We start from the raw sequence: 24,162 nt of genomic DNA, 5'->3' as shown, positions 1-24,162 counted from the left end.
AGCATGTGCCCACATGTTAGAATAAATAATAGAATTGAAGTTAAGAAAACATACAGCATTGTGAAAAAACCCTCCCCATTTTCTGAGGACTCACTTTGGTGATATGTGTAGTGGTTGTAGTGCTGGTAGTTTCAGATGTGATAGTTTGTGCACTCATCAATACGCCTAGTTCTGAGTCAGCACTGCAATCCGCCTAAGGAACCAAAAGAGAAAACCAGTCATCAAAAACATGCTCCTGAGCACGAGGCGGCAAGAACTGGGCTGGCTGAACTTCCCTATTTCTAGTTTTCCATAAAGTGAATATCTAGTGGTGAGGAAACAACTGCTATTAGGGTGATCACGTGTCAGTAGTTCTTTCTGCATCTGGAGATTCCCCTTCGCTTCTGGAAGGACAGGTGAGAAGCCGGGGCTTTGACATCTGTACATTCGTCCATATTCTCAAAAGGCCCTACACCAGGACATGAGAGTCACCCTGAGGTAAGCTATACTTACGTACACCCTCCTCATGGTAATGTTTAATACTTGAACAGCTTAGAACAGTTTACACTAAGGCATACCCTTAAAGATGGGTGAGGAAACCTGAGTTTTTCCTTAAGGCCGTGTTAAATTAGACCCTGGGTTTTGCAGAATTTCTTACCTGAGAAGACTCATATGTAATAGTTTTTGTTTCTGTATGGACTACTGGCACTTCCTTTGTTGAAATTTCAAGGTTTTCCCCACCAGCAGAAACACTACTGAAACTGATAGTCTCAGTCTTCACAACTGGTGACTGTGAACAAAGAAAAAGGAATTGGAACATTTAGTTAAGCTTCTGGATTTCTCAGAATAGAGTTGTGTTGTGTTTTTTTTTTTCTTTTTCTCTGGAAAAGGAGGGGGAACAACTAAAAAGTGCTCTGCATTTAAAAACCAGAAAAATCTCTTCATTATAATGGTAGATACATGCATATAATGCTGTCAACTTTTAGAACTATCCTGGATTTCATGAAAACAAACTTCAGAAAATATGTAAACACTACAAGATCCAGTGGGCACACAGAGAAACACAGGAGGTTCCCTCTGAACATCAGGAAACACTTTTTCACTCTGAGGGTAAGCGAGTGCTGGCACAGGTCGTCCACAGTGGCTGTGGAGTCTCCATCCTTGGGGATATTCAAAAGCCATCTGGACATGGTTCTGCGCAACTGGCTCTGGGTCACCCTGCTTGAGCAGGGGGGTTGGACCAGATGACCTCCACAGGTCCCTTCCAACCTCAGCTATTCTGGGATTATACATGTTCTTACATTGACCAAGAGAACGAATCCTACTCAGCCTTAGTCATCCATTCAGCTCTCAGAACAAAAGAGCAAGAATATTTTTTTCCCTAAACACTCTGCAGAATAATTCTTGAAATTCCACTAATGGGGCTAAGATAAGGAACCTGGGCTATTTAAGACACTGTACACTTATTTACAATTGCGCCAAGCATGGGAAAAAAAGCATTTTCTGTCTTTGAGGACACGTGGACTTTGCCTATCTTGATAGACTTCCCCAAAGAGAATGCCCGCTGAATTCCTCTTATCTATTGCATAAAAAGCCACCAAATTAGGTATTTCCCTGTAGCGTGGAAAGTGGTTTTAGGGAAAATATGCATGGCATTTTGCCAACACTGGAAACCAGCAACAAGCCTTGCAGGTGTCACACAAGGAGGAAATAAGAGAAGAAACAAACTGCCTGCTGTAGAGATGCAATCACGCAAGCTTGGTACGCTTTGCTTTCCACGACAGGAATAAACTTAGTCCACCACTGCCTACATTTACAATTCAGCACAGACATGACCGATTTAATAATGAGTTACCTCAAAATGAGGTTTTCTTTCCGAAGACTCTGAAAGGTGGACTGCTGTGCTGTGCTCCTCCACTTGCTCACATGAAGCAGCAGCAGCAGCGATGCCTTCTTGTTTGGTTAGGGCTTTCCCAGCCTCCTCCCTTTTCTCCTCCTTCGCCCCCTCAGTCCCAGCAGAGCCCTCCTTCCCTTTCACGCCAGCAGCCACGGCCAACGCTGCCTCAGCCTGCGCATCCAGCGCAAGTCCGGCCGCTTTAGCAGGATCCCCGCTCTCATGCACATTCATCCCGTGTCTCTCCTTGATAACCACCGTCTCCTGTACAACCTTCTTCACTGTACCCTGAAGTGGCTGAACTGCTTGCTTCATTTCACTGGAAGTTATCTCCTGAGATGTCGTCGTGTCTATTCGCTGCGGGGAAGGAGGAAAAAAAAGCCCTCAGCATCAGAAGCAGACAACACTACTTGCAATAGCTCCTCAGCTCAATGTTCTGTGAACGTAAATAAAAAAAATGGGCATTACATTTTGCCAATTTAATTTCTCTCACGTTGCATGGATTTTTGTTCTCAGGACATTATCAGAGAGAAGAAATGAAAAACAAAGCAAGAATCACAATTTTTTGAAGTGACGAGAAATGCCACAGTGAGTGTTTTTGTCATTGATATTTTTGCGCGAGTTTTATAAAGGCAAAATACAGCACCCTGCAAAATGACCAAAATAAAGTGAAATGAGATAAAACCTGTTTTGTTTTGGGTTTGCTTTTTTTTTGGGGGGGTGAAGTTTCTATTGTGGTCTATCGTAACAAAAGAAAAGGCACACCAATACATGCGTTAGTTATATAGGTTCTGCGTTATGCATGAAAACTGGAAAGAAAAGAAAAGCAAAAGTAATCGCCGTGCGGTTATAATGTTGATGGAGGGAATTGAACGGCCACCTGAGCCCAGCTATGTGAAGTAGAAGTAACCCCTCCTATGAACTCAGTCGGTTTTCTGGCAGACTCTATTAAACTGAAGATATCTGAACCATCCAAGGTTTTTTCACCGGTGGACTGTTTAGTCTAAATAGACAAAGAAATGTAGAGTCAAACACAGAAGAAAGCCAGACCCACGTGCACAGACATATTAATTGCCAAAACCAGAGGCAGAGAAGGAGGGAAGGGAGAGAAGGTTGCGGGGGCACGGAGAGGTTGGAAACAGGAAAAGAATGTGAAAATAAATCAGAGCAAATCCATAATGGCTGTAGTAAGCAATAGTTACGAAGCGTAGTTGTTAGCGTTGGCATTTTGCTGGTTCAAGCAAACCTTTTTTTACCTTGTATTAACAAGCCACAGCAGCAATACTACATTTCAGTAACATGGATCTTTAAATAAACCAGAAAGGTTGAAAGCCTTACATAATGTCTGCTTCAGACTGTGTGACGGATTCAAGGTATGAGGGGAAAAAAAATAAGCTGGGTTGGCTGCTGTCAACATAAAGCCAGGCAGCAAGAGAACCAAAAGGTAGGGTGGTGTGAGGGGTTTGCCTAAAACAAGTCATGCTTTAATCTTTAAACTGTGGCGTGAAGTCAAAGCCACTTGTTACCACTACTTTTGATGCAGACGACTCTGTAACATAGTGAGCAGTAGCAATGGTAAATGGCTGTTCTCTGGAATATCTCCACTCAGACAGGCTCTTATCTCTCCGGGCAAATGCCCCTGCTTTTACAGCTTCACTGCCAAGGTGTTTTTCTGCTTTCCCAAGCTGCAAGCTTCCCAGTATACCATGTAACTGCAAATCCTGGTCCATCTTTAGTGTCTTTTTCAAACTCTCCTCTTCAGGACTTTGGAACTGAGATTCTGCTTCCTTTATGGGTGTCAGAGAGTCGGACAGCTTTCTTTTTGTGCTCTGCATGTCGGATCCCCGCCTGGCTTTCTCATCAGTGACAGGCTCGAGGATTTCATACTCAGCCACTACAGGAATGATTTTCACCGATTCTTGCACTTCCCTTTCCATTTTTTGCAAAGCTTCTATGGAAGGCTGTACTGCTTTCTCACCCTCTTTAGCTTTACTTGTCATGGTTACAATTTTCCCGGATACAGTATCATAGGACTTTCCTAGGGTGAACATTTTCTGCTTATTCTCCTCTTTGGATTGTATTTCACTTTCCAAGTCCTCAAAGCTCTGCATTAGAATGGTACTGGATTTTAATATCTCAGGTGGCAAGGCAGTTTTACTGCTCACAGTCACTACTTTGTACGCCAGATTTTTTTTCGATTCACCATCAACTACCTCAGAGGGTATTTTGTCTATAATAACCCAATCCTCAGTGCCCTATATTTGAGATATAAAAGCTAAATTAGAATATCTGAAGGTTTATCTCTACTTCAGGAGCACTAAAATATGAAGACTTTTAAGAAATCCATGCTGCCTCTTCTGAAAGCATATAATAACTTTTACCATTGTAACTCTTAGAGCAGTTATTAAACAAATAAACAGCATCACCTTAGGCAAAGTATGATTCCTTTGTAGACTCCCTCCCCTTAGACACCCATATAATGTGGACACAAAAAGTTACTTTTGCCACACTATTTCTGTAGTAATTTGAAGCCAGGTAGTGTTTTAGTGCATCATTTAAAACGATGACTAAAATCATTATGAGGTTAGAAATCATATATTGCAATGGTTCGTAATGCTACAGTCAAGAACAAACGACAAAAATACTGCAAATAAGCCCATTCAACTGTTCCCCAGTTGTGACAAACACGCTCTTGAGGTTTTGGAATAGTATGCATTTGTATGTAGCTGTAGCCTGCGCTGAATTTCCTTGTTTTCATTAGAATAACATCAATCCCCTTCAGCATTGTTGAAACTGAGTAGTACAACACAGCGAATGCTGTACTATAGATACTGAACTGAACTTAACGCAGCATCTTTTTTCTCTTTATGCAAATATGCTACGTGATTTGCTTTAGCTATGCAATCAGCATCCAGTTATTTGACCTTAAGACCATTACTTCTGTATTTAACTACACAAATATGCTAGTTTAAAATTGAATGAATTAAAAATAACCTCTAGGGATGATGGGATACTTTTCTGGATAATGATTTGATGAGAAGTAACCAAAGTGCCAGCAGATTCTCCTTCCTGCAGCTTCTTCTCTATCACACTTGGCTAATAGAAAAACCAATAAAAATACACAGTTCACCATCACACAGCATAATCTGAATTCAGTTGACAGTATAAAGGAAATTCATTCTAATGACAGAAGTGCCCGATTTGCCACAATGTTCTCAGTGAGGTTTATGCTGGAAATGCATGCACAACTGCAAACAACACCCACAAATAGCGCCGTGCAAGGAGATTCCTAACTAGCAGAGGAATCAGTCTCTATGAGGAAGCCATAAGCTCTGGAGGGTACTTAATTCCTCAAAGTTTGGCTCCCAGGTTACATGTCCCTCTGGAACTTATGTAATAAATAAATAAATAAAGAAAAGTCGCTTGGAAAGGAAAAAAAGATAATAAAATAAGAAATCATTGCCAGCCTATCAGACTGCATTTCAAGAAAGTATTATTTGTTTTTACCTGCAGTTCAAGGAATGTAGTACCTCCCTTCTGCAAAAATATGATTTTTTCTGATTTTTCTCTTTCTTCTTTGGTCTAATGTCAGGGGAATAAATGGTTTTAGTAAATGGAGGGTATATAGCCCACTAAACAATTGCTCATCATAGTTCTCCACTCTACAAATTAATTGCATGGTAAATTAGGAAACAGAATGAAACAGAACAATTTTACAGCAAAGAAGTTTCCAATAAGAAGTGAAATCATTGTCTCTCTGTGATGGCTGTAAAGCAGACACGAGCATGCTGTTTGTGTAGCAGGAAAAAACAGTAAATTGAATAACACCGGGTGTGGATGGACTGTATTAATTTCATCCTCCATTATTCATTTAACTGTGCCTGGTGCCAACTTCAATAGCCTGTAACAGGTCCCTCTGCCTTCACCTGGACTCAGCTCTTTCCTGAGTTCGCAGCCCTCCCTGTTGAAGCATGCAGAAGGGCTGCTCTGCAAAGATTTCAGCTCTTTTCTCCTTACAGGTGCAAGAGGCCTCAGAATCTTGTTCCCATGCAGGAAGCTAACCATTGCTGTACTATCCTCTACAGCACAACACCAAAATCCTCACCTTTAGCCCATCTGTGCCTTCCCAAGGCTGTGAGAATGAGAAACACACCTCTGCAACTTGACCAACTGGGACATTTTCAAATGTTGGTAAGACTCAATTTCCTAAGGTACCGTTCCTAGTGTACTGTTTTAAATACATATATTCCACATACTCCACATACAAGAGGAAAGGTATGCGTTTAAAGAAAGGTATAAAATTTGTAGAAACCTGAGACAGAAAGGGAGAAATGGCTCACCTCCCTGACCGCAATGAGATGCGTAACTTCTTTATTTCTAAAGTGCTAGTTTAACCCAGTCCTGGTCAGACTAAACATTGTCAAGGAGTTTGTTAATATGATGACTTTCATGTTCTGCAGCTAACTGGCCACCATTATGGCAGATATTTAAAACTATGTTTTTCATAACTAAAGAAAAACAAATATTTCCCCTATTATTGTAAGAAACCAACTGGTGACTAGACAGGCTTAAAGTCAAACTGACTGAACCCACACTTTGAAAAGCCTTATTTTCCCTTGTGTTCTTGTTTTATTATACTAAAGAGCTACAGGAACCAACACTGAATATATTTTTAAAGTGGATATGCTAAGTTAAACGTGTAACTTGTTTGACTAGAAGCAGCTACTACATAATGCAGTTCTACATGCTCTCTATCATGACCACCTCTGCATTTCTTAGTAGATATCAAGGTGCTGATTTTGACCTATGCACAGCTTCAGATTTTTCCTGAAATACTGCTCTCCCAGCAGGACATGTGAACTGAAACCACCCCGCTTAGCAGGACCAAAAAGGATGGTCAGATGTTATCTACAGCAGGGACCCCTTAGTGCCAGAAGTCACCCCAGAGTTAGGCTCTGATAGCTCAAAATCCACTCACATTTTTTCCACAGAAATGCCTTAATTTGGATATGATTCTGTGGAACAGCTGTAGTTTACTTAGATCCACATAAGATACAGTAACTGGACATTGCTTTTGAGCAAGTTCTTTTCTTCCGGTAAGAGAAGAGGTACCAGATAAGGATAACTCTTGCCCTTTTCCTTTCCAAATGAAGCGTGCATTTCCTCAGGGTGAAGCCTACATAACCGTAATGCTTTGCTACTGCTTGTGCGTTTTAACTAAAAATTGTTATTAAATTTCTGAAGTAATAAAGACTTGAAATGAACTAGGGGGGAAGAGGGCTTATAAGTTTACTTCACCTGCTTGCCTTTGGTTCAGGCTCAGCTAGCCAGCCGCTCCCTTTCAATAGTTCCTTACGTCTTTAGTATTTTAAATGTATCTTGTTTATTATACTTAAAATTTTACTTTTGAGAAAGAAAACCTATATTTTCAACAACAAGCAAACTAACATTATCGTAGGATCTGTTATGATTCCTGAACAAGGCAGCAGGAGCAACATTAAGACTCCTCAGTGCTCTCTCCAAAAGGTAAGCTTTGGGCACCCAGTCTGCGTTTTAGGTATTTTAATGCACCTTGATGGCCACTCTAATGCTTGTCTGATGTCTGTATCAGCCACTGGTTAGATGGACATAATGTGGGATAAGAGGAGCTGGGGCCTTTTCCTTGGCAACACCCCTTTCCCTAAGAGGAGAAGTTGCTGTGTTACCTGGGTGCCTGCAGGGATTCTTGTCCCCAGAGAGCTGCAGGTCTGCAATGCCAACCTCTAAGGTGGGAAAGCAGAAGACTCTTTCCAATTATACTTTCCGGCCAATTTTTGCAGAGTTCCTTACAACATTACATCAGTGCTGAGCTGACAGAAACAAATTTTATGATGACCATTTATTGGTCTGCAATGCTAAACGTAAGTGGTAACCATAGAGAGGATTCCTGTGAGACAGAAACCAGATATCTATCCACAATAGAATAATTTTAAAAAAAATTCTCTTATTGCAGACCACACAAGCGTATTTCTTTTTGCTCCACTGGATTTAAACCAAGAATCTGCTTTTTTTGAAGATCTATTATGGCAATGTGAATGTTACACTGTTACCTCTACATCTTATTATCTACCCATAAACTAAATAAAAGGCAGCTTTTTAATTGGCAAGTGTCTTGCAAATCCTTCAAGACTGCACAGTGAGCAAGACTTTTTCATGCGTGCACACTGCATGAACATGCACACGCTTAGCAATCTGCATTGGGTCTTCAACAAAATGGTATCCAGCAGACTGCAGCAACTACCAGGTCGCTTATGGAACTGGCCAAGCAGGTCTAATTATCATCATTATTTCTTCCCCACCTTCAGAGATGGAGAGAGTTCTGTCCTTTGCTCTGTATTTTCTTGCCAAGTTTAGTACCCCAATCCATCCTGCTACACTGCTGCTCCCAGCCAGTCACCATTATTTAAATTTTCTCTCCATCACCTTCATGGTTTCCTTTCAAGCATGGCTGGACTTCCTCAAGCTCACTGAACCTGTAAGGAAGCCTGAGTTTCACACCCTCAGAGACACCTAATTCTGCCATGCGGCTTACAGCGAATTCCATACTCTAACTATATCTCTCTCTCTCTCTCTCTAAATGAGGTATCTGCTCTTCCTTGCATGTTTGCTGCTAGAGCCTGAGTGCTGAGAAAAAGGGAGCACCTCTAACTACGGGCTCTAATCTAGTGAGAGCTATTATAAGTAAAAACGAACAGACAAATACGTAATGAAGCCTTTCAGCTCACGCTGACCTCTTCAGGCACTAGTGGTTCAATCATAGGAGCTTCCTCCTGCCTTGCTGCAAGTCGAACGGGAGATGTGGAAAGCCTCTTCTCCCACTCATTAGACACAGCCGTTTCTGTGGAGGTTTCCAAGAAGGTGCGTTTCAGCTCGCTTATATTGGTCTGATGTTTCATCAGATCTTCCTGGGTTTTGTCTAGGTCCTGGACAGTTTTAAAAGAATAGAGCAGTTTGTAATACATCCTAAGCCAACCAAATTTTTGAGCCAAAACACACAGCTTGGTTAGTAATGGGGGAGGTAACATCTCAGGGAGCCGGGGAGCACAGCACTAACACAACACTCTGTGAAAATGTGGCATTTTGAAAGATAACAGCATAGCATATCTCGTACAAGTGGGTATAAAAATACTCTTAAAGAGCTTATCCGTATCACTATAATTTACACCTGATAGAGAGGCTTCAAACATACATATGCGCGTGGACGCACACACACATACGTGCACGCATATATATATTTATAGTCAAGTTAGAGGAGTCATCATAATCTGAGATAAAAAATATCTATTTGATTTATTAGCAGGTGGGAGTACACAGTTCATGCATCATAGTGCAGATTCACAGTTTACCACTAAAACTAACACACATGTACGTACATGCACTGGTATATACCAATACCAACCTCTAACATAAGATTACTATGTTTGACATACACATTTTCACCCTGTATTCGCTTAATCAGACTATTCTGAAAGAAGTGAAAAAGAAAGGGAAAGGTAAGGGACACAGTATTGAAAGGATACAAAATGCTGTTTCTACACATTTCTTCACAGAGAACTGACAGTAACATGCTGAGAGAGGTGAACACCTCCAACATTGATACTTGAGCAACACCTGGGCCTTTCGTTTCTGTACCTGTGCCTTTAGATCTCCGTCCTCCTCTTGATCCGACTGCCAGCATGAGAAAGATTGGAAAACAACACCTTACCCACTCATATGGCCGAAGGCTTTACAAAAATTGTTGAGAGGAACAGGCTAGGTTAAGGTCACATTTTTCTCTACGCTAAGGGCTTAAGGAGGAGGAGTAGACACACTGGTTGACTTTGCACAGGTCTCCTAACTCAGAGCAAGCCTCCTCTTCTCAAGCTTGTTAATTGTGAATGAAGGAACGTTAAAATTTTTCCTTTGGTGTGCTCCATGTTTACAGATCTCTATTCAGGGAGCAGCACTTGGACCTTCTCACCGAGATCATGGCTGGTTTAGGACCAAATGGCAACAGCAAATTCTTTGGAAGTCCATAATCCTGGAGTATAAACATAGGATATCTCTTGGACCACAGGCAAAGCTTTGCATCAACTCATCATGGGTAAACCACCCACAACACTTTCTACACAATGAAGCACATTTTATTTGCTTAAAATGCTATTTAAGTGCCTTTATTTGTATAATTTCATTTAATATTTAGCCTGTATATATCCTTTCAGGATCTATCTGCAGTGGTGGTCTTCTCGAATGGCATATACATCACATTCACCTCAGCTCACGTTTTCAAAAGCAATGCAGTATGGACTGCCCAAGCAGCCCCGTTTCTGAGGGCTGAATTTTCAGATGACAAGTATACCACACTTTTTGAAAATCAGGTACCCATAGGGAAAAATTGAGGTTCACATCATCTTCTCTAAAATAAAGACGAAAGCTAGGGAGATTACCATGCATTTTGATTAATAAAGTGAACATTTTAAATGTCATGGTTTTAGGATTATGTTTTACTTTCTGTATGGCTCAAGGCCTGAAGTCATACAAAAGGCACTTCAAAGCATTTTGTACCCCTGACTTGTCTCAACAGTCTTTATGTTGTTGCTCCATTTGGATTCTTTTAATGCTTGTGTCACTATTTTATTGTTAATTTTTCATATATTCCTAATCAGTCAAACGACCCATGGGAGAATCTTTATCCGTTCATAACTTTAATACTCAGTTCAAATCTATTCTATTTACAGCCAAGGCCAAATTGCCCTCACACGCCCTACAGAGAATTTTTCCTTTATGATAATTTTAACAGTCTGAAATATTAATGACATCCTCCTGAAAACCTACAGTAGTGTTTGTGGTAAGACTCTGTTTTCTATGAGATGTCAGACCAAATTCAGCTCGCGTTGCAGCTGCAACCATGTTAATTACGAAAACATTACTTGCACTTCACTGAAGTCACATACGGTTGAATTTGCCTGCACAATCTATACCACGTTGTGGATATGAGGCTTCTCAGTGCAAAGAAAATTGCAATTTTTTAATTTTCCTCCTCTGAAGACAATACCTGGACTACTGGTGGCAATACTTGAAGATGACAGGTGAAATTACATTCAAGGAAAACCTTAGATATTTATAATCTGGAAATATTTTTGTTCAGAAAATTTGAAAACTGCCCTTTACTGCCGCCTTCCCCTCCCCTCTCTCTCTCACAGAGGCTGCAGATTTTAAGACCAAACAAGCTAACTGAACAACCCAGGGCACATTCTGGCCAGCATGACCATCCCCTGGTGGGCAGCACTGGTGTGGGTGACACTGCCACCACCCCGCTCTCTGCACAGCACAGAGGCCTCGCAGTTTCCAAAGCAAAGGCAGAAATAAGGGAACCCATAGGGAGCACTGAAAACTCAACTCGCCGAGCGAAGCTCTCGCGCACACACATGCACACACACGCACAGAGGGGTCCTGAACTGCTGTAGGAGACATGCAGTTTGGCGCTTGGGGTTGGGAAGAGATGAGGCAAAATGCTCTCCCCTGCCATAACTGGGTGCCGGCAACTGTACAAACCTCGGTGGCAGTGGTCTCACCATCAGCTGCAGTATCCGTCTGCTCACTGTCAGTCTATTTGGTTAGACAAGTAACCGGGTCCCAAGAGGAAGGCAGGAATAAAGAATAAACCCAGCTCATCAGTACACGTGGCTCACATGGGGAACTGTTAAATTCAACATCCCTGCGAACTGCATTAGCATTGCTTTTCAAACCACGCACAAGTCAAAGAAGCAAAATAAAAGTGCTATATTAGTAAACAGAACAGACTCAGAGGAAGACTCGAGGCGTACTGTACACAGTATATGGCTTTACTGGAACAAATTTATAAGCCAAACAAAATATTACTGGAAAAGTGTTATTTGATCTTTTTTTTTTTCTTAAGAAAGCCAGGTGGCTTTAAAGAAAAAAAAGGGGGAAAAAAGCTAATATTTTCTAACAAACTTTTCCTCCCATATGCTTTTTTTAAAGAAAATTATTCATCAAAGTTTTGTTCTAGCCAATGTAGATTAATGTGGTATTTGACTTTTTATCTGGAGGGGGAAAAGGTAATTAAAAAAAAAGGCTACTTGAACAGTCACCTGACTTTCAGCCCCTCATTTGTACAGAAGTTGTTCTTGTCTCCACATTTATACACCATGAGGCTGTCTGCATTACCAAGAAGTTCAAATAACCATACCCCCACAGCCCATCTACTGCCTGTCTGCAGAGTAATGATAAGGCTCAGATCCCACTCGGTTCCAATAAAGAGCAGCTGATATTGTTAATGATAGTAAAAAGAAAGAAAACTGCTATTAAAAGAATCAAAAATACTTCTCATTCCATTTAAGAATATGGATGAAAGCAGGAGAAAAATAAAAGTGACTCCCCCCACCCCAAAAACACTTACTAGGTACAAGTGATAAAAATGAAACAAAGCACAGCATTGCACAGACTGATCTATCCCTGCTTTGCTCGACACCGTGAAGAACATTTTAGTGGCGAACACAAGTGTCGAGATTTAATAGAGAGTTGAGTGCAGATTACTACAGACTGAGAAGAGAATTCAGGTGACTACTTTTGATGTTATGCAAGCTTATGGAAAAACTAGTAAGTAAAGAAAGTGCTCCCTGCTGCTCCAGATTGACACATCCAAGTTGTTTTAACATCAGTGAAAGCTCTGGTTTTGATTAGTGATTTTCTGTGGTCCTTAGATAATCTAAAGTAACCCAGGCAGGTAAATTAAAGCTAGGACAGGAGAGCTCATCCTCAGATCACATCAGTGTGAAACAAGAGAAAAAAAGCAACCTACAGTTGGATGGAGTTATCAGTCTTAACTTTGAACTTCCTATCTTCTGTGATTTTCTGACAACTCCAATGTTTCATAAAACTGCTTTTTTCATTGCTTTGTTGTCTACCATTCCTTCCTTTGAATAATTTTTATTGCTTGTATAACAGGCAGAAGAATAAGTGGGCATTTCGGACTATTCGGTTAGTGCATGAATGCAAGTTATATGTAATTTTTCAAGCAATAACCACTCACTAGACGGACCACTTATTTTTAAATTAAACTATAATGCTGAAATAGTCTACCTAGCTGGTCCAATTGCTTTCACCAAAGTGTTAGGAAATTGGTTTTTTTTTAATTAGTGAAGGATCTCACATCTTTATAACATAAGCAATTGTAAAGGTATGGCAATATTAAAAAAAAAACCTATGCATCGTCACTCTTATTTACAAAAAAAAAAAAGAGGAAAGAGGATACTGAATCTAGGCATTTAGTCAATAGAAATACTAGGTGCTAAGGTACAAACACAGAACCTAATGAAATCTAACGGGTGAGATTCTGTCTCTGCATGGAATGCCTCCAGATGGACTGCTCAAGGGAGAATGCAGCTCAGCAACATATGAGATTGGTTTAGGGTACTGGTTGCAGCCTGCTGTGTCACTGTGTGCGATCTTTTGTGAACTGGGGGGAAAAAAGGTTTCTATTTCTTTTACCGCAACAGCAATGAAATCCGAAATAAGGCATAATATTCGCTTTATTGCAGCATACATGTCCACTAATAAGCCAATCAACAGCCATGGAGTCAAAGTCATCATTACTGAGTTACTTGAAATAAAGATCTGGGGTTATTGCAGAGCAGAGAATGGCGAATTAAGGCTCAGCAAGGCAGGTTTCCTCTGGAGCGGAGAGTAAGAAAGGTCGGGCCCAACTCCGAGACGGGCTGTAGCGCAGCTGCAGGTGGGGCTCATGGGTGGGCGAGGGATCGAGCAGGAAGGGAAGGCAGCTACCTCCTGAGATGCTGCGGCTGCACCTCCTCTTACTTGCAATCGTAATTGCTGTGATTTGTTTTGCCAATGTAATGCAGACATGCCCAAGTTTAAAACATATTCACTTTCATGCAATATTTTGAACAAGAAATACCCCCTGGATTAGGCACAAGTCTGTGTTGTCTGCCAGGAAGCACTGCCAGAGTAATCGCCCTCATAAAAGAGCGACACTAAAAAGCCTATTTTATACATTTTTATGCTCAATACTTCCTAACTTTAGTAACGAAAAGAAGTGATGATTTCTGAAAGAGGAACAGACCAATCTATTACATAAACACTGCCTTGTTATTGCCTCTGGAGCTGGCACCGTATTAATGCTGTTATTGCTATTAGATTAATCCAAGTGCAGAGCTAATGCAAATTGAGACCTAAATGCTATCTCGAAAAGAGGACACGAAATGAGACAGCAACATTTCAGGTGCCTTTTATCAGGATTTGCACATTATTATTTAGTTGTTAGGCATCACAGAGCCAAAAGCATCCAAAGATAGTGTTTTTACAAGATAAATTGATGCGGCTTTTGGCTTTCCATGAAAAGGAAATGAAATCCTGCACCAAGTCTTACAAAACCAACAGTGGCAGATTACACAAATGTTTAGGTGTGCAAGCTGGTTAATTGAAGACAACTCCTGCAACTGCAACGACAGGTGGCCAAGATGGCTTTTTACAAATGGCCAACTAGTCTGTGATTATCTCATCTGGGGTCTTTTTACATACAAAGCAAAACTGTATTTTCAGATTTGAAGAGGAAGTGGAAAAAGAAAAAAATGAGGAAAAAAAGAACTCATTGGTTTATTCTGTCAACAGAGAATAACTAGGCACCAGCAAAAACTGAGATGCCAGTTACTGTGTTACTTAAACAAGCAGATTCCTTTCCTTCTTCTGGATCTATTATCATATCCACAGTTCCCAGAACCACCGTGGACTACTCCTGCAGTTGGGTTTATCTACCTGTGATAATCCTGGTGGCTTGAGGCATCGGTATTGGCACTGCTAATATAACACTGCCAATGGCAAGACAGCCCACATGGCATGCTCCCTGAACAGCTGCAGGACAGCTGTCCCAGTCTGACCTCTCACTGATATGCTCGATTTAAGCATGGGAAAACAATTTAATCTGTAGCAGAGGTGGGATCAAGGCTGAAAGTCCAGATCCAGGTTTCACTGAACCAGAAAGCCTTTTCTGGGTTCGGGCTACAGTTGATGGCTCTTGCAAAAAGCTGAGTTCACCTGAATTTTGAGCACCCTGAAGTTGGTGAGGGTGCCCATTATTATTGGCTAGCTATTTATATAAATATTATGTGTATACATACACATATATATGCATGCATATATAGCTATGCAGAAAATTGTACTTAATCCCACTATTTAGATAACTGTTCTAACCCTAGTACAAACTGATGGGGGGGAAGAAAAGGTCTTGGCGGGTTCTGATACAATACTTCGGAGCTGATCAGTGGCAATTTGTGTAGTGCAAGTCACTTTGCATCAGCTGACACAGTTCAAACCAAGCCACTTCCACACAGTGTTGTGCCTAACCCTGGGCCCCAAGCTGCACTCCCAACACGAGAAAAAAATGAAAATAAGAAAAAAAAACCCCAATGCCCAAATCAAAAACCCCCAAAACACCCCTTCTAACATATCAGCACAGACAGAAATGAGGCTCTGAAAGTAGGACCACTATTGCAGCAATCTAACACTGGTTAGGACTGAAGCACCGAACACAAAAAAGAGTGTGTTCGATGCCGAGGTACACACCTCTTCCTCTGAACTGTCACTCAGGTCATTGGCAAGTGAGGCACTCAAGGAGGCCGCCTTGGGCTCCAGGTAGCAGAGGCACATAGCCAGAGGAAAGGAGAGAGTGAGGGCGTATGGCACTGAGAAAGAGGCAGAGAGCAGAAAGAAAAAAATGAAGAGGAAGCAAGGCACCAGGGAGGGGGAGCGGATGGGAAGGTAGTGCTGCACGCTGGCAGGCAGGAGGTTGGTTTCGGAGAGGTTAGGGAGCGACAGGTAGCCGTCGTCATCCAGGAGGGAAGGAAATGACTCTGGAAGTTGCAAGGAGAAGGAAAACAGCGTTCCACCTTTGCCGGCTTTTTGCTTATAGCCAAAAGCCACATCTTGCTCAGTGGAGCAAACTCGCCCCTTTCTGTCAGAGTCCGGCTCCGACTCGCCGTGCTTTGGAGCGCTCTCTTTGGGCGCCTCACAACCTAACGCCTTTGTTCGAACACTCTCCTTGCATCTCCTGCGAAGCTTTGCTGAAGATGCATGGGGACCAGGCTGCGAGGATGGAGAGGGGTGGCAGGAGTCAGTGCCAAGCGAAGATGGCTGGGGACAGAGAAAGAGCAGCAAACAAGGCGCAAAAGCAAAAGGACAAAAAGAAAACTGTAATTAGTTAATTTTCTTCCGTGATGATAAATTATATATATATAAATGATTATAAACAGTATTTTAACACCACAGCTATCCACTGAGTTAAATGGTGCATGTTCCCATGCCACACACCACAGGTATTAGTGAATCAGGGTTACAGCTTACAAAAGGCAACTTCTTGATTCAGCATTTGTCTAGTCATCCGCAGCATAGGATTTACATAAAAACCTTCACGGCCATATGTGGAGTTTCAGGTGCTGCCAATTTCCGCTTACTGAAGACTGGCTTCAGATCATAAGGAGTTTTCAAACATGAAGTACATGGAGCGCAACAAAGAAACGAGGGAACGTATTTCTACTACCAACACTCCTTGTGACAGCATTCTTGCAGTCAGGAGGAAATCCAGTGGCGGCCAGTTGCTTCCCATCTATGCCTTGGACAACCTCAGCAGCAATAATTAAAACCCTACAGATTTGAAAACTATACGTGCCCAAATTCCTCTATTACAATATTTAAAAGAAACACTAGGCCCTCAACCTAAATAAAACGTACTCTGGTCGGGGGCTCAGCTGTTACTGATGGAAAAAATGGCACTAACTTGATACCTACCCCAGCAGCCAGCTCCTCTGCACGGCCCCCATCACCACCCAGGCTGGCCTCTGCCGGGCATCCCCACAGACCTGCCCATACCTCTGCCCGCCGCAAGCCAGAGCGGGCAGCGCCGGGGAGGGTGGCCTCCTCCCGGCCACGTGCCCTGCTGCCCCCCACTGTGCTGCACCCCACCGCTTCAGCAGCACGTTGAAAGAAGGGAGCTGAGGGTTTTGGCTAGGCAGAGCCCCTGCTCTTTTGCTGGGGATCTGAAGAGGGCTGACCAGGGAGAGGTCCGTGCCCCACACAGCCACATCTCCTCATACTCAAAACGTGACTCTTCACCTGTAGCAAAGAGGTAAAAATGTACCCAACACTTTTGCTACAGTGCAAAGAATAGTGACTACCAACAAGCAGGATTTGCTTTGATACGCTGCTTGTAGGGTATTCAACTGGTCTTTAAGGTCATTCAGGGACAAAAAATTGGTAGGAGGAGGGAGGTGGTTCAGCAGGGTGACCATCACCTAACGTTCTCCCTTCGGGCACCCACAACTGCTCTTTAGAACAACAACCACCACCATTGCCACCAAAACACCCCCGTACAACAGAACTGCCACCACTGACGATTGGAGATGTTCTGGCCAAAGTTAATCAGGTGCACTTAGTTGAAGTGGCACACTGGCTCCACGACCAAACCCAAAGTGTTCCATCCACCATGCATCTCCCCGAGGAGCTATAAAAGGCATTTCACTCCCACTGACACTTCCAGCTCCCCAGAGCAGAATGCCTTCAAAGCCAAAACAGCATTTACCCAAACAAGCTGGTGCTAAATCTGAGCCAACAAGCAAGATTTAGACACAGGTTGCACCACTGCTAGCTATTAAGCCTAATCTTTACCAGGTATATTAACAGTATGAATGGGATTTAAGCCCAATATTTACACAGAAGAGCTCCTTCCCCTTCCCTTAATATTTTGCTTCTGTCTTCTCTAACCAGAACAGTTGAAAACCCCAATCTATCACATCAGGCAATTTGTATTCCTGAATTACATAACCAAAACCAAGCTTAACTTCAAATTGCTTACGAATGCCTTCTCTATGGCCTTAATGCAGTAAGCTCAAGTCAAAATTTAATGCTAATGGACTCACAGGCCTTTATGTGAGCTAAATACACAGAACTTCTCTTTATATTGTAAAGGCAAGAAAGCTAAAGTAAATTTATTCTTTGCAAATACAGACTATTCACTTACTGACATCTTTGCATTGTTAATATTTAGAATAACTTCTGGTATTTAAATACATATGGATGAAACAAAGGAAAAATGTCTTAGTGGAGAAGTTGAAAACCCACCTATAAAATTTATATACCCTTAAATAGGATTCTGGTTTCAAATTTGTCCTTGAGACCCTGTTCTCTTTATAATGAATGATGAAAGTCTTAGCAGGTCCAGTGGAAGCAGGACTGAGATCTCTATAGGGTTACAGAATTTAAGATCTATTAGCGGGTGGTTTAAACAGAACCCACCTCTTGGCGGGGGTGGGCCACAGCTAAAAATCATTTGTTTGTGCATGATTTAGTACCATCAAAATATTCTCCTAAATGTATCTTTGACTATTTCTAGCCATATATAAAGGACATATGATCTTCAAAATGCAGCTGATCTCTCAACTGACCTAAATTAACAAACACTTGGAACGGAATTAGTTTATATTGGATATTTTCTGCATATTTGATTTTCATCAATGTTTCTCCATGCAGAAGCTAATGGAGTTTCAAGAAGATCCCATTAAATTTTAGAGAGATTGTCTTTTTAATGCTAAAATTACAGTCCACACTTTCAAAAGAAAATATTTTCTCATCTGCAATTTTCAGTATTTCAATTTGTTTCTGATTTTTGGTACCTTAATTGCAGCACTTTTTCAGGATCCTTTAGCTATGTAGCTCATTGTGGCTTTATACGATAAGGCAAGAAGTTCAGGTTCTAACATTTGCATGCATGAAAAAGGACAGTTCCTGAAAAATGTTTACAAGCTGCAGACTTCAAACAACAACTGTTGACAGTTGATAATGGCTGTCACAGCTTCCCAAACAGCACTGAATCCATTCACAATTTGGAGAATTGCTTACTTCAACACTGAAAATGGTTTGGTGTTGAAGTAATTTTTTACAATGAGGGTGGTGAGACACTGGCACAGGTTGCCCAGAGAGGTGGTAAATACCCCATCCCTGGAAACATTCAAGGTCAGGTTGGACGGGGCTCTGAGCAACCTGATCTAGTTGAAGATGTCCCTGCTCACTGCAGGGGGGTTGGACTAGATGACCTCTAAAGATCCCTTCCAACCCAAACCATTCTATGATTCTGTGATTCTATGATAGTTTTCCTGGTGTAAAGATATACCATCAAGGATTTTTTCTCATAAACGAAAAAGGTAAATCTTACTTGTTTAGCAAGCGCACTCCGTAGTACAGTTTTTGAATGGTATCCTAGACTGAATATTTCATATTCTGTTTTCTTCTCCTCAATGTAAAACAAGCAGAGGACATTTTACGCCTGATCTTTTCTGATTCTACCTTATTTCTCTTCACTGTCAAGCTCTGAAATTCAGTATCTTCTCTGCCCCCTGTTTGATTTAGCCCATCTTAATAACTCAGTAGATATAATGCGCAGCCCTGTGCGTACGTGTATGCGGTAGCGGTGGGATTGGGGATGGTGAGGGATGAATCAAATTTAACAACTGAGCAGAGAATCACCAACAAAAACAGTTCTCTTCAATGCAGAACTTCAGACAAGGGAAGCAAATGATTTTGTAAGCCAGGAAAAAAGCTTATAATAGTATATTAATATCCAAAAGTTAGAGAAAAATGCTCATTGAAATATATGCAAGTAAACAGAGCGTTATGAGAAGTAAATGAAAAAATACACTAGTTTAAAGCACAGAGCTAACTACAAGAACACAGAACTATTTTGTTGCCTTGTAAATAAAAAAAAAAATGTCCACACTAAAGTCAAAATACGGCTGAAGACTAACGGAGCAAAACATGCACTGCTAGGCTACTTTTGGGTATTTCTAATGTGCTCTTGAATGCTATGTAAAAAGCACTGTGCTGACTGTTAAATAGATTTAAAAACACACTCCAAGGCAGGAATTGACTTTTACAACATCATATGCAACGCGAAAAGACTATAAAAATACTGATTCAAGACACGCATATACACGTACATACAACCCTGTATATTCTAGTTTCCTTCCACAGAACTAGGTTTCTCCTCCCTCCCTAACAATCCTGCATTTCTCCGAGCACTCTCCAGGCAGGTCAGTTTAATACAAAAACCTCAAAACTCTACCTTGGTGTCATGGCGTACTGCCGAGACTGGGGTGATTTCCTCTGCTCTTTTCTTTTTGCCCTCTTCATCATCTTTCTCTTCTTCTGCCTTTTTCTCTGGAGTCACAGTGGTTATCAAGTTGGTCTGAGAGATGCCCTTTGTTGTGGCGTACTGGCCAGTACCAACCTCTGCAGCAGACACAGAATCCTTCATGTACATTTCATGGTTTTCATTCACTGATGCTAAAAGCAAATATTTAAAGAGGGAAAGTCTGAAATAGCTTTTGCTGAGAAGCTGCATAAAATTAAAAAGCTGGGTTAGTAAAACATTTGAGATACTGCTGAAAACACAACGATGTCATGTTTCAGGAAACCAGAAGCATGTGCATTCATTTAAATAAACTGTTTACTTGAAATAAAGCTTGTAGCTTTTATATGCATAAACATATATTATGGATGTGTATACACACATTGCTGTGGCTAATGTGTGCATTACACAGTTGTTAAATGATAGCAAGCCATTAAAAGTGCTACTGTAGTAAAACATCAGAAAAAAAAAATCAATGCGTTGCCACTGTTATCAGGCAGGAAACATAAGGAGAACAGCTATGACATCAGCCATGGGGGTGGAAGACATTTTTTTGGAACTCTGTCAGAATATAACAATGCGGATCAAATGTGCGGTAAGTAACGTGCTGCATTACAGGAAATGCCAATATTGATATAACGCAGGCATAATATCTGAGAATCAAGAAATAGGATCTTTGTATTATCAAGTATTAAAGTCTGCCAGTTAGGTGAGCTCATTATCCTAAAAAGTTCTGGGAAGTGATGGCATTCAATTCAGTGGACCAAACCAGAATATTTTAGGATGTAAATGTTCGATAATTCAGCCAACTTAAACATACAGAAATGATTTTGAAAGAAACAGTAAATTTACAACTAGAATGTAATCAAAACATTAATAATATACCCAGACCCTACTCTTGAGTATTGTATAATTAATTTCTAAGTCAATAGGACTATTCAAATTTATGAAGTTACTTGCACCTATAACAAACGACAGGGCTGGGATCACAGTGTAATCGCAATGCAGAATGTTACAGCCACATTTGCGTTTATTAACATTAGTGAAGAAGTCATAAGCATTGATTAAAAAAACTCTTTTCCCCATTTGCACTTACGCAAATTAACATTGTAAAAACCTTGCGGAGTCTAACAAGTGATGGGGAAAAGCATTTCAGATATCTCGTCTCTTGGGAATAAGCTTAGGAGGCAGGTGAAAGCAAAGGGAGACATCTTGTTTAGATGTTACAAACAAAATAATGCAGAAGGATAATTTCTGCTTTGAGACACATGCACAGCAATCAGGTCACCAGTTGCTTGGTAACGAGCAAGAAGCACATCAGAATTAGAAGATTCCAAAATAATTAATGACAAGCAGCACCTTTAGGGGGAAGAAAGTGGCTTGACACTAGTACTTTTAAAACAAAGCTTCTCCCCCTCCCCACCATCAGCTATATCCATTGCAATTAATTTGTGATATTCTGCAGGAGAGTTCACCTTTTGGTTTTTTTTGTTTAAACTGTAGCAATTCTGAATTTAGTCTCAGTCTTTTTTTTTCTACAAAAATAAAGTACGTCCTTTTACTCAATAGCTGACAACAGTAACAGCTGAGGAAGTAGCTAAGACTCTGAATCACACGCTGGTTTAACCGAAGGGAGCAGCATGACTGTGACCTCCCTGAACCATGAAGAAAGAGGAGGGGGAAGGACATACTATAAATCTGCGTATGTTACTCTACATCTCACACCTTCAAAAGTAACGTATAGAAAAAGGCTGGCAGCGCTCACCCGACTAGGACATGAGGTAATTGGAAGCAAGTGTTATTACTCAGCCAAGGGAAATAATTCATTTATGAATTGTAGCATATACTTAAATGAAAAACCTACATCGGAAAAAAAGCCAAGTTAAACCAAAACCCAAACGGTTACTCATGCAAACCCTGAAGAAGCACTGAAGCCCGACTTGCTCAGGCTGGCAGGTCCAGGCACTCTGTCCTTCCCCAAAGCAGGGAAGTGCCTTGCAGGTGTGAGGACAAGGAGAGAGGCTCCATGAAGAGTGGGCTCCCAAGCATCTCCTCCAGGCAAACACTTTGTAAGGAGCACAGCAGTACATTTAGCACAGCATTTCTCTGCATCCTCCCCTACCCCTGCAGTGAACGTGCAGGTACTCACAGCCTCCACTCAGCCAAAGGTCAAGGAGATGAGATGATGAAAGGTTTAGATCTAACTAAAGCAGTGACCACCATGATGATAACTTTTGAAAAGTCAGCTGAGAGGACCTTACCCCCATCTAAGCTGCGAGACATAGTGTAACGTTTACTAGAAGACCGCTCAAAGTAAGGTGCAGGACGGTCTATGAGGGCACTGGCTCTTCTCGTCTGGGCCTGCGTCCGGCCGCTGTAGCGAAACTTGGAGCCCAGCGTGAGGAACTTCTTTGGAGGTGCTTCTGGCAGCAGGAGCCTAAAACACACCAAGCAGTGCACCCCGTTACTCCCGCTTCTCCAAAAATCAGTCCACTATTTCTGCAGAGGAGATAAGACGACTGTTGGGTATCGCTGTCCATCACCACCTGCGCCTCACGGGTCTGTGGCTAAAAGGGAATCAATGGATGCCCCTCATACAGCATGACAAACCTGCTTAGCTAATACAGTTGAAGAGCTGAGTCATAACAGGCAAGAATCACTCAGTCCCTTCCTGCTTGAAAATCAGATTTATTATTTTCTAATCAGCAAAACAAAAAATAAGGTGTTCCTTGTATCGGGGACTCTGATCTGGGCTAAAATACAGATATCTCTCTTGCACTTGAAATTTATGACAGTGCTGCTATGCTGAGGATAGGGCCAGAACAGATTTCCAGCAAATGCAGGGCCATATTCATTTACAGGGACATGGACATTTCTCAGGTTAGAGCCTTCCCACCCTCTGTATTTTGGCTATGGGAGTTTGCTGAAGAAGCCATTCTCCTGCTATGGAGTTTATGCTTTAGACATTGATTTTCCATTAAAAATCAGAAAACACCCACACGCATGCAGACTCAATTTCTTTTTAGATCTTTTGCTACTAAGACTGCATTTCATATGAATGTGCGGACAGCACGAACCAATAGTTCTAAGAAAGGAGAGAAATTCTTCAGTCCTCCCAAACATCTTGAGAAGAGTTTTTAAGTGCCGGAAGCCCTTCCACGCCCATTAAAAATCCCACCCTTTTGGGTCCCCATTGCTAAGTGTCTCCTTGCTGACTATCTCAGCACAAACTAATTACAGCATTTATTCCACTATCCCAAACTTTTCTCAGGTCGTCTTAGATGTCAAAAACATAGCTGCAAAATTCTACAGTAATACAAGAATTACAGTTATTGATTGGCTATTCTGGGTGACCACAATGTCTGTATTTTCATATGTAATTAAATAAAAATCCCCCCCCCTTCTTTTTAAGCTCTTACCCATATCCCCCAGTAACTTTCCATATAAGTTGTTCTCCCTCTACAACCGTATGTGCAAAGTGCAGCACAGTCCTTCGTATCTTTAATTTTAGCTGCTGATAATACCATGGCACAGATAAAGCAAAACGATTAATTGGGACCATATGGTGATTTTAAACATTCAGTGTCTATCTGAAATAATATGAATAATCTGGGTGAAACATTTCACATTTTTAAGAAGCAATAATTTTCCCTTGTCTGCTCAGAGATGCCTTGTGATCAAACCCCAATTTGATTTGAAGAGTTTCATCTCTGCTGACAGAATTGTTCTTTTCTGTTGCATTTTATGGCATACCTTTAGGAAACGAAATCCACATACCTGAAAAATGTATGGTGCTCAACACACACTTTCCATAAGCGCTTTGCAGCACGATGATTTGGCAACTTAAACCCAATAGTGCTTTCAAACTGCTCAAACTAGGTAGGAAAAAGAAAAAGTATGTATTTGATGCTATGCATCTATGTTTTAGGCAGTGTACACAGGTTCATCTTCAATTCCTCTGTCTTTATCATCTCATTGCAAGGGTGAATGTATATGCTCACGTATATAACGACATATATACACATTCTATAGACTACTGTCTGGGAAGGAAGTT

The 24,162-nt window shown here is 41.3% G+C and overlaps 2 protein-coding genes across 35 annotated transcripts in view; both read right to left on the bottom strand.

Annotated features, from left to right (window-relative positions):
• EPB41L3 (erythrocyte membrane protein band 4.1 like 3) overlaps positions 1–24,162 on the bottom strand; it is a 143,646-nt gene that overhangs the window by 3,802 nt on the left and 115,682 nt on the right. For 6 of the 34 annotated variants that reach the window (XM_075084733.1, XM_075084735.1, XM_075084722.1 and 3 more), the window contains exons 10-23: positions 23,886–23,983; positions 22,370–22,545; positions 20,043–20,263; positions 15,497–16,063; positions 11,447–11,500; positions 9,545–9,580; positions 9,312–9,377; positions 8,644–8,835; positions 5,381–5,455; positions 4,868–4,969; positions 2,754–2,876; positions 1,835–2,230; positions 638–769; positions 95–193 (exon numbers count right to left, since the gene is read on the bottom strand). In XM_075084733.1, the coding sequence (XP_074940834.1) occupies positions 95–193; positions 638–769; positions 1,835–2,230; positions 2,754–2,876; positions 4,868–4,969; positions 5,381–5,455; positions 8,644–8,835; positions 9,312–9,377; positions 9,545–9,580; positions 11,447–11,500; positions 15,497–16,063; positions 20,043–20,263; positions 22,370–22,545; positions 23,886–23,983 (2,337 nt within the window). The remainder of the gene's footprint in view (positions 1–94; positions 194–637; positions 770–1,834; positions 2,231–2,753; positions 2,877–4,867; positions 4,970–5,380; positions 5,456–8,643; positions 8,836–9,311; positions 9,378–9,544; positions 9,581–11,446; positions 11,501–15,496; positions 16,064–20,042; positions 20,264–22,369; positions 22,546–23,885; positions 23,984–24,162) is intronic. The other 28 variants (XM_075084751.1, XM_075084739.1, XM_075084749.1 and 25 more) reach the window with 26 other exon arrangements.
• On the bottom strand, positions 3,269–4,658 carry LOC142053993 (uncharacterized). The gene is made up of 2 exons (XM_075086196.1): positions 4,560–4,658; positions 3,269–4,128 (listed from the first exon to the last, which is right to left on the bottom strand). Exons 1-2 carry the CDS (start codon positions 4,656–4,658, stop codon positions 3,358–3,360), a joined length of 870 nt encoding a protein of 289 aa, XP_074942297.1. The 3' UTR covers positions 3,269–3,357.

The sequence above is a fragment of the Phalacrocorax aristotelis genome, chromosome 2 (genome assembly GCF_949628215.1).
Source record: "Phalacrocorax aristotelis chromosome 2, bGulAri2.1, whole genome shotgun sequence".
Classification (NCBI taxonomy): Eukaryota; Metazoa; Chordata; class Aves; order Suliformes; family Phalacrocoracidae; genus Phalacrocorax; species Phalacrocorax aristotelis.
This window is presented reverse-complemented; position numbering and strand designations above follow the sequence as displayed.